The sequence below is a fragment of the Moschus berezovskii genome, chromosome 22 (assembly GCF_049115385.1).
Source record: "Moschus berezovskii isolate FMDL1 chromosome 22, NW_MosBer_1.0, whole genome shotgun sequence".
Taxonomy (NCBI): domain Eukaryota; kingdom Metazoa; phylum Chordata; class Mammalia; order Artiodactyla; family Moschidae; genus Moschus; species Moschus berezovskii.
The window spans coordinates 4,441,164-4,457,054 of record NC_142481.1 but is presented as its reverse complement, the minus strand read 5'-3'; the positions used below and the strand labels follow the sequence as shown (position 1 = coordinate 4,457,054).

At 43.4% G+C, this 15,891-nt stretch overlaps 1 protein-coding gene and 1 pseudogene across 1 annotated transcript in view; one reads left to right on the top strand and one right to left on the bottom strand.

Annotated features, from left to right (window-relative positions):
- LOC129546410 (uncharacterized) overlaps nt 1–15,891 on the bottom strand; it is a 91,287-nt gene that overhangs the window by 15,890 nt on the left and 59,506 nt on the right. Inside the window, 1 exon segment of the mRNA XM_088830480.1 lies at nt 15,251–15,346. Within this exon segment, the coding sequence (XP_088686606.1) occupies nt 15,251–15,346 (96 nt within the window).
- LOC129546421 (U7 snRNA-associated Sm-like protein LSm10) lies at nt 4,510–4,879 on the top strand (annotated as a pseudogene).

The following is a 15,891-nucleotide window of genomic DNA, read 5'->3' as shown; positions in this document are numbered from 1 at the left end:
CTGGGGGTTGGTGATGGACAAGGAAGCACGGTATGCTGCAATCCATGGTGTTGCAAAGAGTTGGTCACAACTGAGTAACTGAACTGAACTGAACTAAGTTGGAGAAGGAAATGGCAACCCAAGCCAGTGTTCTTGCCTGGAGAATCCCAGGGATGGGGGAGCCTGGTGGGCTTCCGTCTATGGGGTCCTAATCCTTTGCTCCAAATAACACAAACCACTTAAAACACAGTCAGATCCCATTTCTTTTTATATCAAGAAAAATGTATATACTGTATGAAGAGAAAATCAACCCATTAATTCAAAACCACAGCCAAATACCAGTCCCAAACAGATTTCTAGATAATTTTTTCTCTTTCTTTTGGACAGAAATATTTCTTAAGAATGTTTTCATCATTATCACTTTCCTTTCTTTCTATTGTTAATATAGCTTTATTTGTTTTAAATTTTTTAAACTTATTGCAAGGAGATATCTTGACAAGAGCAGAAAAAACATTTCAAGGAATTCAAAGACTCTTCCTCTGCCCATTTGGTACCAAGATGGATTGAATAAACAATAGAAACCTAGGGAATTAATCTTACAGAGAAAGGGATATGCTTGCATTTCCCCAGATGGCTCCAACGAACTCATATGACTTCCTCTTCAGAAGATTCAACCTAAGGGGGCCCCCAGCATTCAGATTAGAGATGATACAACAAAACCCTCAGGAGAAAGGAATTCCAAAACAAGACAAGGCGACTTTAAAAATTTCCAAAAAACAGCTTGCGTTGTCTCGGCGCAGCACGCGCGCACCGGCCTCAGTCTTGCTGAATTGCGCGGGTGCAGCCGCGGCTACTTTGTAGCGGGGTCGGGCCCCACCCAGGCTGCTGCGGCTACAGCGGATCTTGAACCAACCGTGGGCCTGGGGAGTTTATCTCCAGCTACTGCCGGCTGCAGCGGCCTAAGCGCAGCTCTGGGCCGTTTCGACCGTTCTGACCTTACACTGACGACATCCGGAACAGGGAACTCTTGCCATTCGACCGCTCTGCATCCAACATTCCACTCACTCCAGCCCCTACATTAAGGGTCTGGAATGAAGGAGTCCTCAGGCCTAGAAAAAGAAGATAACTACCTCAAGGGCCCTTGCTGGACCACCTGAATTCAGGAAAAACAAAACTGAACTTTAAGCCCCACCCCAATACTCCAAGCAGATTCCATCAGCCTGGAACTTTCCATCCCCTGCTCAACTGCAAATGCCATCTCAGGTTGAAAACTACAGGTACGAGCCATTGAAGCCAGAATGCTCTCTGATGCTGGTATTTTACCTGACCTACACCAACTATATCACTCAGCAGTGTACAACACGCAAGTGCGTCTAATGAGGCCAGCTATTCTCACATAGCTTGTGGCAGCTATGGATCTGCACTGGCATAGGAGTTGGGTCAGTGGGATGATGCTGGCGGTTTAATTCTCCCAGCTCTATGAAGTGGGTAGTGTAAAATTATAGATGAAGCAGTCGTTCAGGTAGTGAATTAATATTCCATCACATATGCATAGCCCTACACAAGGAGCCTCATGTACCTTTTTGGCTATGTAAACTATGGAAAGTCATGTATCTCTTGAGATTTAGTGTCCTCGTGTAACAGTAGAAGTATTCAAATAGAGATTAGGCCATTTGGGGAGGGAGTTCGGATTAGAGACTTACTAAGAATATATGTCAGAATTTGGCACAAAGGGAACATTCTTCATGTTAAATGTTGCTGATGAATGTAGCACAGTGAACTGTAAGAAGGAATATAAAGGACACAATGATGCTAGATTGTTAGAATTTTGAAAGTATTCGAGGTGATGGGAAAGTTTTCATATAGGAAGAAATGTCAGTGTAGCAAAATTAACAGCCCAGTAGGAGCTAGGAATTCTTCCTGTTGATCAGCTCTAAATGTTTGCAAATATCTCATTTTCCAGAAATCTTAAAGGTATTCACCTAGGATTCACTTTTTTTTTTTTTTTTTAGGATTCACTCTTAACGCTTATTTCAAAACATTGTTTAAGCCTCTGTGTAAACTTCATTGTTTAATATTACATATTCTGTAAGATCTAGCCTCCTAATATAGGAAATTCAACAAATAAGTTGTAAAAGCATAATTGCTAGAGGGAAAAGACGAGGGAAATAGGAAAGGCGTGTGTATGCACTGTGAGTGGAGGACGTAATTTGGGATAGAGCTGGCTGAGACTAACTACAGAAGACCTGAAAGGGCTGCAGAGGGTAATGTGGTTGTCACAGTCAACCTTTGAGTAACATGGATTTGAACTTCATGGGTCCCCTTATTCACAGGTGTTTTCAGTAGTAAATACTACATTACTACATGGTTGAATTTGTGGATGTGGCGGGCCATCTATAAACTATTCAGATTAACTCCTTTATTATACAAAGGTCAACTGTACATATTTGGATGAAGAGGATTTCAGGTAGAGGGAAAGCAAGTGCAAAGGCCCTGGGGAGGGATGTGTTTAAAGGTTTGTGGGGAAAGCAAGGTGAAGCTGCAGAGAAGCAGCTTAACCCTTAAGTTTGTGTGCAGGGCTAGGGTGGTATTTGAGACCATTGTAAGAAGGCAGCTTGCTTTCTGGCCTGTCAGACCTCTGAATGCTATCAATTAACCTACATAAGTTCTCAAATACTTAGCCCTAAACCCACGGTGACTATAGTACAAGGCGTGGTATCATTTATAATTCAGTTTAATACTTGCTAATTGTGTTGAATTGTCTTATACATCACACTGAAGTAAGTGGCTTACTTAGGAGTGGAGCCTAGTTAATAAGAGCCTAGATTCAACTCCCCATCCTGAATGATCTCTGACCAATTCTTAACTTCAATTTCTTTATCTTTGGTGGTGGTTTAGTTGCTAAGTTGAGATACTGGAGTTTATACACAGCACATCGAGCTCCCTGGTGAGTAGGAGGCACTCAGTAGTGCTATAGGATCATTTTGATAATACTGTATGGTCACTGTAATTTATACCAAAATGAAAATACTGATACTTGATATTTACATGGTACTAAGATGCTGGCTTTAATGTTTGTTTAGAAAAAAAATAGTGTACCTGCTATGGGCCAAGACCTATTCTGGGTATTGTGAACAAAGCAGATCAGAGTATGTAATTGCAGCTGGTCTTTGACAGAGGCCTCCAGTGTAAAGGCCTGTGACTAGTTAGCATTTTGGTGGAGACGGCATTTGGTAGACTAAAGGCCTAGATGAGGTGACTTCAAATGCTAAGATAAAAGTCTGAGGGCGCTAGCAAAGTTTCCAAGGGTAACCACTGGTGGCACAGGAAGCTTCACTCCACTGAGTCCTGCTGGTGGTCCCTTTAGGACTTTAGTCCCTTTAGGACTCACTTGGGCTGGGCAGACAGGTGGAAACCTTGGTCTACCACAGATTTCCCCCCTCTCCCAGGAAGCAAATGCAACCCGTACAGTCCTGTTCATACGTTGGTTTTCCAAAAAATTTTTAATAACCAGGAATTTGTTATTTAAAATTCTACAGTCTGTGGGGTTACAGTCCATGCAGGCTACAGTCCATGGGGTCGCAGAGTCAGACACGACTGAGTGACTAAGCACAGCATACAGGTTGCAACAAATACTGAATAATGGCAGCTTCATGCTAGAGATTGGTAAGCAGATGGGCAGACCCAAGTTTCTGAATAAAAAGCTTACTGAATTTCAGTATTCTTGTGGGACTATCACAATCAATAAATAAAACATTATTGAAAAGAAAAAAAATAAATAAATAAAAATTTCCAAAAAACACCGCACTCGACATCATCGACCTTATGATCTCCCTAGTTGGAGACAGATAAATACCCTTACTAATCAAACTGAAAATCTGATTTTTCAACAGCGAATGCCTCAGAATCCTGAAAATATTTTTCTTCGCTCTGCTTGCTTTTGCCTCCCCCGCTCGAGCTAAACCAATTAATGACACTTACTGGGCTTACATACCTAACCCCCGCTTTATTTCAGGTTGTAGTATGGATGGAGAGAAAACCAAACAATGAAACAATGACTCCATACATAGGCCTTCTCCCTGGAGCCTTAAAGGGCCCTCACACCCTGAAGAAGAAGGAAAACTAATTAATATCTCTCTAGGTTATGAAGTCCTTCCTTTATGTATGGGCCCAGCAAAATTATGCATAAAAGTTAGCTGACATAGTTCTGGGCTCCCCGCGGGGGACACCAGCTCAGGGCTTGGTCGCGCTCTCGATACTTCGGAAGGACCGAGCGGCCCAGCGGTTGCCCTGGCGTCTTACTCCGGCAGCAGGAGGGAGGCCGCCCGGCTAGGCGCCCAATAGTTTCGGCAGCGACGTGCAGAGGGACAGCGGAAGGAACCCGCATGGCGGACCTGGGGAGCCAGGGGCAGAGCGCGAGCAAGCCTGGAACCACAGCGGCGGCGGGAACGGGGCCAGCGTCTTCCTCCCGGCTGCTGAGCTTAGCTCCTCTTCCCACGCCCACTCCCACGCTCTGGCGATCGTGGAAGAATGGAGGTGAGCCACTCGATGAAGGAGCGGACCATCTCTGAGAACAGCCTGATCATCCTGCTGCAGGGCCTCCAGGGCCAGGTCACCACCGGTGGACCTGCGGGACGAGAGCGAGGCCCACGGACGCATAGACAACGTCGATGCTTTCATGAACATCCGCCTGGCCCAGGTCACCTACACAGACCGCTGGGGGCATCGGGTGGAGCTGGACGACCTCTTTGTGACAGGCCGGAAGGTCCCTTACGTCCACATTCCCGACAGCGTAAACATCACCGCAACCATTGAGCAGCAGCTGCAGGTCATCCATCGGGTGCGTTACTTTGGCAGCAAGGGGCAAGGCCGGCAGGAATTTCCCTCCAAGAACTCTTAAGCCTGTCCCGGTCCCCACTCAAGTTCCTGCAGACTTCTTCTGAGCCAAAGCCTGCTCTCCCTGCCCACCCAGAATCTGGGAGGGGAGCAGGACCAGCCCAGAAGCTGGTGTCTGACGTCACCTGTCACAGCTGCCTTTCTCAGGGTCTCACCTCTCAGACTCACCCTGGGACCCAGAATTTTACTTATCTGACTGTGGCCTTGGGGTAGAGGACAATCCCCGCTTTGGATCCTTATTTATCTGAATCTCTAATTTACTGATTTGGGGACTGTGTCAGATAGTTTTCAACCCTCTTGCATTGAGGATTATTAAACATCCCGGGCCTGAGGGGCCCCATTTCTCTTGTTAAAAAAAAAAAAAAAAAAAGGTTAGTTGACAAACTTGGGTTTTTGCCCTGCCTCCAAAAGGAGACTTTCGGACACTGCTTGCATTATTTACTGCCTTTTCCTTGTCCGAGAATCATGTTTATACTACTAAAATTTTAGGGAAAGAATTAGGAAAGAACAAAGAACACTATGCAAAGGATTTACTAATAAAAACTTTAAATATATTCCTGTTCACTGCGACAAGTGTCAAGCCAAACCAGGAAAATTTAGTATTTGTGGCTAAGCATACAATTGTCGATTGGAGACCCCATGGTATATGGTTATCTAACTGCTCAGATGATATTAATGGGACTATGTGTGATTATATTATTGAAGTCACATAGAAAACTACTAATACTACAATGGAACATTACATGACAGAGGACTTTTTGGATGGCTTGACGGTAGAATGCCCCCAGCTTGTCCTTGAATCATTCCTCATAAACAGATTGGGCCTGAGCAACGGGACATCTGGAAACTTGCTGCAAGCACCAAGGAACTTAGGACTTGGACTGGATATTTCAGAGACTAATCATAGCATAGCAATTATTTCTTTCGCTATAATCAATCATATTTTATACAAGGCTGTGTTCCACTTCCTTTTGTTATAGCTACAGAAAGCTTACAATTCAATGACTTTACGTTCTGTAACTTGCATAAATTGTAAATTATATACTTGTATTAACTTCTCTATTTCCTTGAGAAATGACTAACTTTTGATTCGTTAATCTCGACATAATCTATGATTACCAATAAATCTTCAATGGCCCAGGGAAGAAGGTCCCATGCCTGGACTTGCTTCTCGATTACTCACTAAATTGCTCTGGCAATCTAAACGATTCATTAGATGGCTGCTATTTGGCATTTTGAGATTAAGACCTATTTGCACCACTGCTGCTGTCACTGGTGTTGCTTTACAAACCTCAATTCAAACACATAATTTTATTCAAAGTTAGACTAAAGATGCCCATACTATGTGGGCCACTCAGGCACAGATAGATGAAGATATTCAAGAGGAAATACGAGAACTAAACAGCCATCAAATGGGTTGGAGAACAATTAACAGATATACAAAAACAAATGATGCTAAAATGTGGTTGGAAATGCACTCAATTTTGTGTTACTCCTGTTCACTTCAATAATAATGCCTACAACTGGGAACAAGTCAAATTTCATTTGCAAAACATACATGATAATGCTTCTCCCATTGTACACTAATTACAAAAAGAAATATTTGAAACTTTTTCTAATAATCTGCCCCCTTCCACTAATTTGGAAACTTTAGCTGAACAACTAGCTGATCAATTATCGGGGTTAAACCCATGTGGATGATTTCAAAGCATTACTCACAGCATCAGGTCTGGAACTGTAATTTTAGTGATTGTCTTGACAATTATATTTGTCATCTACCATTGCCTTCTTACAAAGATTGTTAAAACTAAACAAACTCTTATGGTCAGAACTCTTTTTACAAATATTATAAATAAATAAGGGGGAATTGTCAGGGAGTGTTTAACATGAGGATTCCTATGTGCTGTTTCTCACAAGTCCTTTGTTTCTTTTCAAGTGGTGTAAGCAAGCTTCTCCCAGGAACTGGGGTCATTGTGTGAGATGGGCTTGGGTCTCCTCTAGTAAACATTCTCTTTACGACAAACCTGCTTAGTCTCTCCCCCCTTTTCGTTGAAATATGGATTGTCTCCTGATCTTGCGACCATTATTAACCCCTGGTTCCCTTGGTAACGGTTACTGTGCGTTTGGTTTTCTGATCTTTATCATTGTTGAAAGAAATGTCTTGTACCACAGCCTTTATATACTCACAGAGAAATCATTAAAGTACCTTCGCTCCATCGGAGCTTGGGTCCCCGTGTCCTTCTTTCCTTCTCTCTCTTTCTCGCTCCTCGGCTGATTCCTTAGAGAGTAGAGACCCATATTGCCCACTCTCCTGCCCGGGCTTCTAAGACTCTCTCAAGAGGGCGCCCGGTGCCTTCGTGGGAGACGCAAGTCCTGTGCCAAGGTTTCCTGCATAAACTAGGGAGTATCAGGCTCTTTCTCTTTCACTCTTATCGTCGTCTCCGGACCACCAGGTCCCCGGTCCACAGAGGACCCCAACAGATCGTAAGTAAGACCAATGTGCTGGGTAAAGTCTTTGTCACAATCCTCACATTTACAAGGCTTCTCTCCAGTATGAATTTGCTTGTGTTCAGTAAGAGTTGCAGAGTGACTGAAAGCTTTCCACATTCTTTACATTGCTAAGGTTTCTCTCCAGTGTGAATTCTCTGATGGCAAGTAAGACCTGTGAGCTGGATAAAGTCTTCGCCACAATCTTTACATTTATAAGGCTTCTCTCCAGTATGAACTCTCTGATGGTATATAAGATCTGAGAGCCGGCTAAAGTCTTTGCCACAATCTTTACATTTATAAGACTTCTCTCCAGTATGAATTCGCTGGTGTTGAGTAAGATGTGACTTCTTATTAAAGGCTTTACCGCATTCTTTACATTTATAAGGCTTCTCTCCAGTATGAATTTGCTTCTGTTTACTAGGAGTTGAATACACTCAAAGCTTTTCCACATTCTTTACATTCATAAGGTTTCTCTCCAGTGTGAATTCTCTGATGGTATATAAGATGTGGGAGCCGGCTAAAGTCTTTGACACAATCTTTACATTTATAAGGCTTCTCTCCAGTATGAATTCTCTGATGGTAAGCAAGATAGTCACGATAACGTGATCACTGACCTAGAGACAGACATCTTGGAATGTGAAGTCAAGTAGGCCTTAGAAAGCATCACTACGAAAAAAGCTAGTGGAGGTGATGGAATTCCAGTTGAGCTATTTCAAATCTTGAAAGATGATGCTGTGAAAGTGCTCCACTCAATATGCCAGAAAATTTGGAAAACTCAGCAGTGGCCACAGGACTGGAAAAGGTCAGTCTTCATTCCAATCCCAAAGAAAAGCAATGCCAAAGAATGCTCAAACTACCGCACAAATGCACTCATCTCACACGCTATTAAAGTCATGCTCAAAATTCTCGAAGCCAGGCTTCAGCAATATGTGAACCGTGAACTTCCAGATGTTCAAGCAGGTTTTAGAAAAGGCAGAGGCACCAGAGATCAAATTGCCAACATCCGCTGGATAATGGAGAAAGCAAGAGAGTTCCAGAAAAACATCTATTTCTGCTTCATTGACTATGCCAAAGCCTTTAACTGTGTGGATCACAATAAACTGTGGAACATTCTGAAAGAGATGGGAATCCCAGACCACCTGACCTGCCTCTTGAGAAACCTGTATGCAGGTCAGGAAGCAACAGTCAGAACTGTACATGGAACAACTGACTGGTTCCAAATAGGAAAAGGAGTGCGTCAAGGCTGTATATTCTCACGCTGCTTATTTAACTTATATGCAGAGTACATCATGAGGAACGCTGGGCTGGAAGAAGCACAAGCTGGAATCAAGATTGCCGGGAGAAATATCAATAACCTCAGATATGCAGATGACACCACCCTTATGGCAGAAAGTGAAGAGGAACTCAAAAGCCTCTTGATGAAAGTGAAAGAGGAGAGTGAAAAAGTTGGTTTGAAGCTCAACATTCAGAAAACAAAGATCATGGCATCTGGTCCCATCACTTCATGGGAAATAGATGGGAAAACAGTGGAAACAGTGTCAGACTATTTTTTTGGGCTCCAAAATCACTGCAGATGCTGATTGTAGCCATGAAATTAAAACACGCTTACTCCTTGGAAGGAAAGTTATGACCAACCTGGATAATATATTAAAAAGCAGAGACATTACTTTGACAACAAATGTCCGTCTAGTCAAGGCTATGGTCTTTCCTGTGGTCATGTATGGATGTGAGAGTTGGACTGTGAAGAAAGCTGATTGCCGAAGAATTGATGCTTTTGAACTGTGGTGTTGGAGAAGACTCTTGAGAGTCCCTTGTACCGCAAGGAGATCCAACCAGTCCATTCTAAGGGAGATCGATCCTGGGTGTTCATTGGAAGGACTGATGCTAAAGCTGAAACTGTAATACTTTGGCCACCTCATGCGACGAGTTGATTCACTGGAAAAGACTCTGATGCTGGGAAAGGTTGGGGGCGGGAGGAGAAGGGGACGACCGAGAATGAGATGGCTGGATGGTATCACCGACTCTGTGGACATGAGTTTGAGTGAACTCAGGGAGTGGTGATGGATAGGGAGGCCTGGCGTGCTGTGATTCATGGGGTCGCGGAGAGTCGGACACGACTGAGCGACTGAACTGAACTGAACTGAACTGAAGTAAGACGTACGCTGTGGCTAAAGGCTTTGCCACAATCCTTACATTTATAAGGCTTCTGTCCAGTATGAATTCGGTGGTGTTGAGTAAGATTTGACTTCTTATTAAAGGCTTTTCCGCATTCTTTACATTTATAAGGTTTCTCTCCAGTATGAATTTGCTTGTGTTTACTAAGAGTTGAATAGTGACTGAAAGCTTTTCCACATTCATTACATTTATAAGGTTTCTCTCCGGTGTGAATTCTCTGATGGCAAGTAAGACCTGAGCGCTGGATAAAGTCTTTGCCACAATCTTTACATTTAAAAGGCTTCTCTCCAGTATGAACTCTCTGATGCTGTACAAGATCTGAGAGCCGGCTAATGTCTTTGCCACAATCTTTACATTTATAAGGCTTCTCTCCGGTATGAATTCGCTGGTGTTGAGAAAGATATGACTTCTGCTTAAAGGCTTTTCCGCATTCTTTACATTTATAAGGCTTCTCTAGAGTATGAATTCGCTGGTGTTTATTAAGAGTTGAATAGTGACTGAAAGCTTTTCCACATTCTTTACATTTATAAGGTTTCTCTCCAGTGTGAATTCTCTGATGGCAAGTAAGACCTGAGAGCCGGCTAAAGTCTTTGCCACAATCTTTACATTTATAAGGCTTCTCTCCAGTATGAATTCGCTGGTGTTGAGTAAGATATGACTTCTGCTTAAAGGCTTTTCCGCATTCTTTACATTTATAAGGCTTCTCTCCAGTATGAATTCGCTGGTGTTTAGTAAGAGTTCCATTGAGACTGAAAGCTTTTCCACATTCTTTACATTTATAAGGTTTCTCTCCAGTGTGAATTCTCTGATGGCAAGTAAGATCTGAGCGTCGGCTAAATTCTTTGCCACAATCCTTACATTTATAAGGCTTCTCTCCAGTATGAATTCGCTGGTGTTGAATAACAGTTGTATAGTGACTGAAAGCTTTTCCACATTCTTTACATTTATAAGGTTTTTCTCCAGTGTGAATTCTCTGATGGCAAGTAAGACCTGAGTGCTGTATAAAGTCTTTGCCACAATCTTTACATTTAAAAGCCTTCTCTCCAGTATGAACTCTCTGATGGTATATAAGACGTGAGAGCCAGCTAAAGTCTTTACCACAATCTTTACATTTATAAGGCTTCTCTCCAGTATGAATTCGCTGGTGTTTAGTAAGAGTTGTATATTGCCTGAAAGCTTTTCCACATTCTTTACATTTATAAGGTTTCTCTCCAGCATGAATTAACTGATGTTGAGTAAAGCCATAGCACTGGCTAAAGTCTTTGCCACAATCCTTACATTTAAAAGGCTTCTCCCCTGTATGGACTCTCTGATGGTCAGAAAGACTTGATTGCCAGCTAAAGTCTTTGCCACATTCCTTACATTTATAAGGCTTCTTGCCAATATGGATTCGCCGATGTTGACTAAGTTTTGAACTCTGATTAAACACTTTGCCACATTCTGCACATTTGAAAGTTTTCCATCCTGTATGAATTTTCCTATGTCTACATAGATTGAGTGCATTAGGAAAGACTTGCTCACATTTCTTACACTTGAACTTTTTCTGTGGATTCTGAATACTCTGCTGTTGAATAAGTTCTGAAGACTGATTAGAAACATATTCACTACAATTGTAAGTCTTCTCTCCAGTATGTGTACTCTTATTTAGTGGACGACCTGATGTTCGATAAAAGATATTCCTACATTTATTATTTTTAGAATTCTTATCTGAAGATTGAGGTGCCTGGTGTTTCATAAGATCAGAGTCTTGTTCAATGTTATATCCAGTTTCATTGCATGAAGAGTTTCTTGCTCCATCATAAATACTCTGGTAACTATTGCGGTTGGAGCTCCTACTTACGGCCTGACTCGTGTTATTACACCCGAAAAGTTGTTTCATATTAACCTTCTCACGAAATGCATCAAACAATGATGGCTGAATTAAGTCTCTTCCATTATTATCAACATTACACGTTTTGGAATGGAGAGAAACTGTCTTTTGGTGGAAAAATAATGACCCCTTGCTCACAGATCCCTCAAATTGATTATATTGTGAGTTTTCCCCATCATTTTTAAACTTCTCCTTCTCAGACGTGGTTGAATGTATGTGTAATCGACGTCTATGTTCAGAGTGGTTTGAATGAGCATTTGGAGTAGAGACTGGATGACCTTCCAGATTTTCCACATTTCCCCTCAGAGAACGTGTATGTTTCAAAACATGATGTAAGTCATCACTTACAAAGATACACTTCTCCGCAGATGTTGATGACTGAAATGGCTGTTTTCCCCAATTTGACTCACATCGCTCATGTCTTTTGGCAGTCATGTCCACATTATGTGAAACGGTCTCAATTTCTTTATGTCCATAGAAACATCCTCTCAGTCTTTCACATACCCTTGTATATGTCCAGTCTTTGGTTAAATGTTCATTTCCGAGGTGAGCTCTTTCATATAGTCCTAGGTTTGCTTCTTGGATTAAATTTTCTAACCTTGGATTCTTTGACATCAAACCATGGCTATTGTGAGAAGACACAGCTGAAAGATACCAAATAAAAGTTTTCTTATCTACTGTTCTCAGTGAATATCCTTAAAACTGTAAAGAAAATAGAGACACAAGAATCAAGATGCACGAGGATTAGGCAGACTTGGAGTTCAACACTCTCCACAAATGCATCAAGAATACATCTGCAAATGGAATAGTTCTCACGGAGCCCCCTGTGAACACTAGCAGAGGACCTACAACACCTAAAACACAAAAAAAAAGACTCTTGCTGAGCCAGGCAGACCGAAGAAGGAAGAAGAAGGAAGAGGAGAGGAAGTGGGATGGGACCTGCAACCCTGGGGACATCTGAAGACGGAAGAGGTCTCCGCCTCCAGGGAAGCCCGTCACTGGGGCGGGATGGGAGCTCAGGTGGGGTAGAAGTGGAGCCTCATTCTCTGTGGGAAGAGAACATGGCAGCCAGCCTGTGGTAGCAGGACAGAGTGAGACCTGCACACAGGGTACTGACCCCAGCCCTGCCCGCCCAGCCTGAGAGGGTGTCCACCCCTGCAGACAAGGGCTGGGTCCTGGAACGTGGGGTCTGGAGAGCAGACCCAGGCAGAGGACTGCTGTGGGCTGTGAGGAGACATCCTGAGGGGACAGGAGTGAGGGAGGAGCTCTACACATGGGAATGCATGTGAAGGAAGCCTGAACCTCCATAGCGCAGAGCGCCATTGGTGAGTGATGCCCAAAGAAGCCCATTGCAGCCTCTCTCCCCCTGTGCTGGCCCCTCCTCCCTGGCACTAGGGAATAGGGTGGGCTCTATTGAGCCCCAGGCACGGCCTCCCCCCATGCACCTCCTCCACCATCAGCAGACTCCTGTGGGTGGGCCACATGAACAGATTGAGCTGAAAGCACAGCCAGCTCCAGCATTAAGGAAGAAAAGCTGAAGTCTCTCCTCGCAGCTGCTCTAACCATGCTTTTACACCCACAACCAGCTTTGTCAACTCAGCCCCTACAGAGCATCTGAAGGACAAGGAGGGCTCCCCCAGTCACAGCAGGTGTAGCTTTAGCAGCTGTAGACTTTGTGGGCTCGTACACAAGGGGGTGTGTCCAGGCCGGAGTCTGAGCTGCCCCCACAGCACCACACACCTGGGCCAAATTCAGAGAATCTACGCTGGTGACCTGGTGAAAACATCTGAGAGACCCCAGCGCCATGTGCTGGCATACCCATGACTGAGAGGGGGCCAAGGGCAGTGCCAGCACGGGGTGACACGAGAGCTCGGACAAGGCATGAAGGGGACACACAGAGCACACCCCGAGGTGAACATCCCCAGAGGAGCAATCCTCAGTGGCTCCTCTCCCCGTGGGTGTGCTCCAATTACACCTGCCTCGACCACAGATCAGAATCACAGCGAAGAAACAGATCTGGGGGCTTCTACTCCACCAACCAGGGAGCAGACCCCACCATAGACAGGACGGTGACAGCCACAGAGCCAAGGGGAAGCTCCCTTCAATATCAGGGCAGGCTCGGGTCGCAGCAATCAAGTGCCCAGCAAGGGGATAAGGGCACAAACCTCAGGACCAAACTGACCCCCTAAGGGGCAGGCACAAGAAACAAGAGGAACTTGGATCCTGCAGCCTTCAGGGCAGAGACCACAAACACAGAAAATGTAATAAAACGAGAGGACAAAGAGTATGGTGCATGGAAGGGGCAAAATACTGAGCTACAAGCACCACTAACGGAAGCTGAGACACGCAGTCTAATGATTACCTTTTGCCCTAAGTCATCTTAAATGGAGACACCAAACATTTTCAGAAATACTATGTGCCTTCAAATTCTTTAATCCACTTCTTACCCCGTGCGTTTTTATTGGAACACATTCTGTTAGATGTTTGTATCTAAAAATCATAAATGATATTGACATGCAACTAATTAGAAACTGAGGGCCATCGGAAACTGATAACAAATGAGATAAATTAATAAAGTCTGGGGAAGCTGATAACAAGATAAATTAATAAAGTCTTAAGCATTAAATAAGAAGTGAAATTTTTAAAAACATGTTGGGAACACACAGAACTCTACTCAGCGCCCTGTGGAGACCTAAATGGAAGGAAATCTGAAAAAGAGTGGCTATTTATACATACACTGTATTCTCTTTTCTGTACAAGAGTACAGCATTGTAAAACAGCTACAGTCCAACAAGGATTTAAAGGACTTAGAAGGACTTCTTTATATGATCTAAAATGTTAATAGTTTGAAACAACCATTAGAAATATGGTGGAAAACGTTCTAAGCTATTATGCCAATTAATTTTAAAAATCTTTGAGTTAATTGAATACATTAAAAGTATTTTACCATTGAGGAATTGCAGCAAATACACTTCAGATATTTAAAATGAGTTCACATAAAAAAATGTGAAACACTGAAGTAACCCTGAGATTTGCATTTTCTCATTTTACGGAGGTTTTGCTTTATACACAGAAATGACTTGAGTTTAAAATTTATAAGGTCATATTTGTAGCTTGTTCATGGGGTTCTCAAGGCAAGTATACTGAAGTGGTTTGCCATTCCCTTCTCCAGTGGACCACATTCGGCTGTGGTCCATGGCGGAAGGAGAAGGGGACGACAGAGAATGCGATGGCTGGATGGCATCACCAACTCTGTGGACATGATTTTGAGTAAACTCCGGGAGTTGGTGATGGACAGGGAGGCCTGGCGTGCTGTGGTTCATGGGGTCGCGGAGAGTCGGACACGACTGAGCGACTGAACTGAACTGAACTGATTTGTATCTTCCAGTGTTTTAGAAATTATAAATGAGAAAAATAAATTCTGTCCCCATTATTCCTAGAGTTTTGGCAGTTTGTCTGCAACTCCACTCACACACTTCTGTCTAGAGGTAGAAACAAACTTTAAAAAGAAGGTCCTATATTTACTCATCAATGGGCACAGTTTTCCTAGGGCCCCCAAGATATGAAACAGCAGCCAACTCATGCAAGTTATCACAGCCAAGAAGAGAATTTGAATTCTCACTGTGAATGAGAAAAATAGTCACGGAGCTGAATTCATGAATGATTGAGAGGCAGAATAAGCCAGGCAATGTCCGTCTATGACAGCAAAAGAAATTAACCCAGAGTTCTCCAAAATCATTTCCACTGAAGCACATCTTCCCAAGCCACATGACAAAGGATGACTTCCTCACTGCTCCTTGGCCCTCTCACTGAGTCATCGGCTCCATCCGTCACACCTACCTGGGTATGTGGCTGTTGTGTCCGTCCTCCTTACATCCCAGGGATTCTTCATTTGCTCCAAAAAGGCGACCAGGTCCGGCTTAGAGACCACAAGACCTGTTCATCAGAGAAAGGAATATTTGTTTTGCCAGAGATTCATCACTTTCCAATCCAATATGTATTTGGGTGAGAAGAGAACACACGGTGAATGTTAATACAGTCTAGAGAATGATTTCCCCAAACACTGGATTGAAAGCACCCTTACAACACTAACAAATACATAAAAATCCGGTCCTGAGATTCTGGTCAAGTACTGCAAGGCAAAAGTAAGTAGTGTAAATGTGATTTTCAGAGGAAGGTGTCACTATTTAATACCATGGAACTGATAGAATCACAGCCACGCTAGAGTGAAGGAGGCAGATGACATCAAGGAAGGAAAAGGTTAGAATCACACAGAATCACCACGAAGACTTTCTTTCTAAACGCTGCTGCTGCTGCTAAGTCACTTCAGTCGTGTCCGACTCTGTGTGACCCCACAGACGGAAGCCCACCAGGCTCCCCCATCCCTGGGATTCTCCAGGCAAGAACACTGGAGTGGGTTGCCATTTCCTTCTCCAATGTGTGAAAGTGAAAAGTGAAAGTGAAGTAAGATACCCATTTCC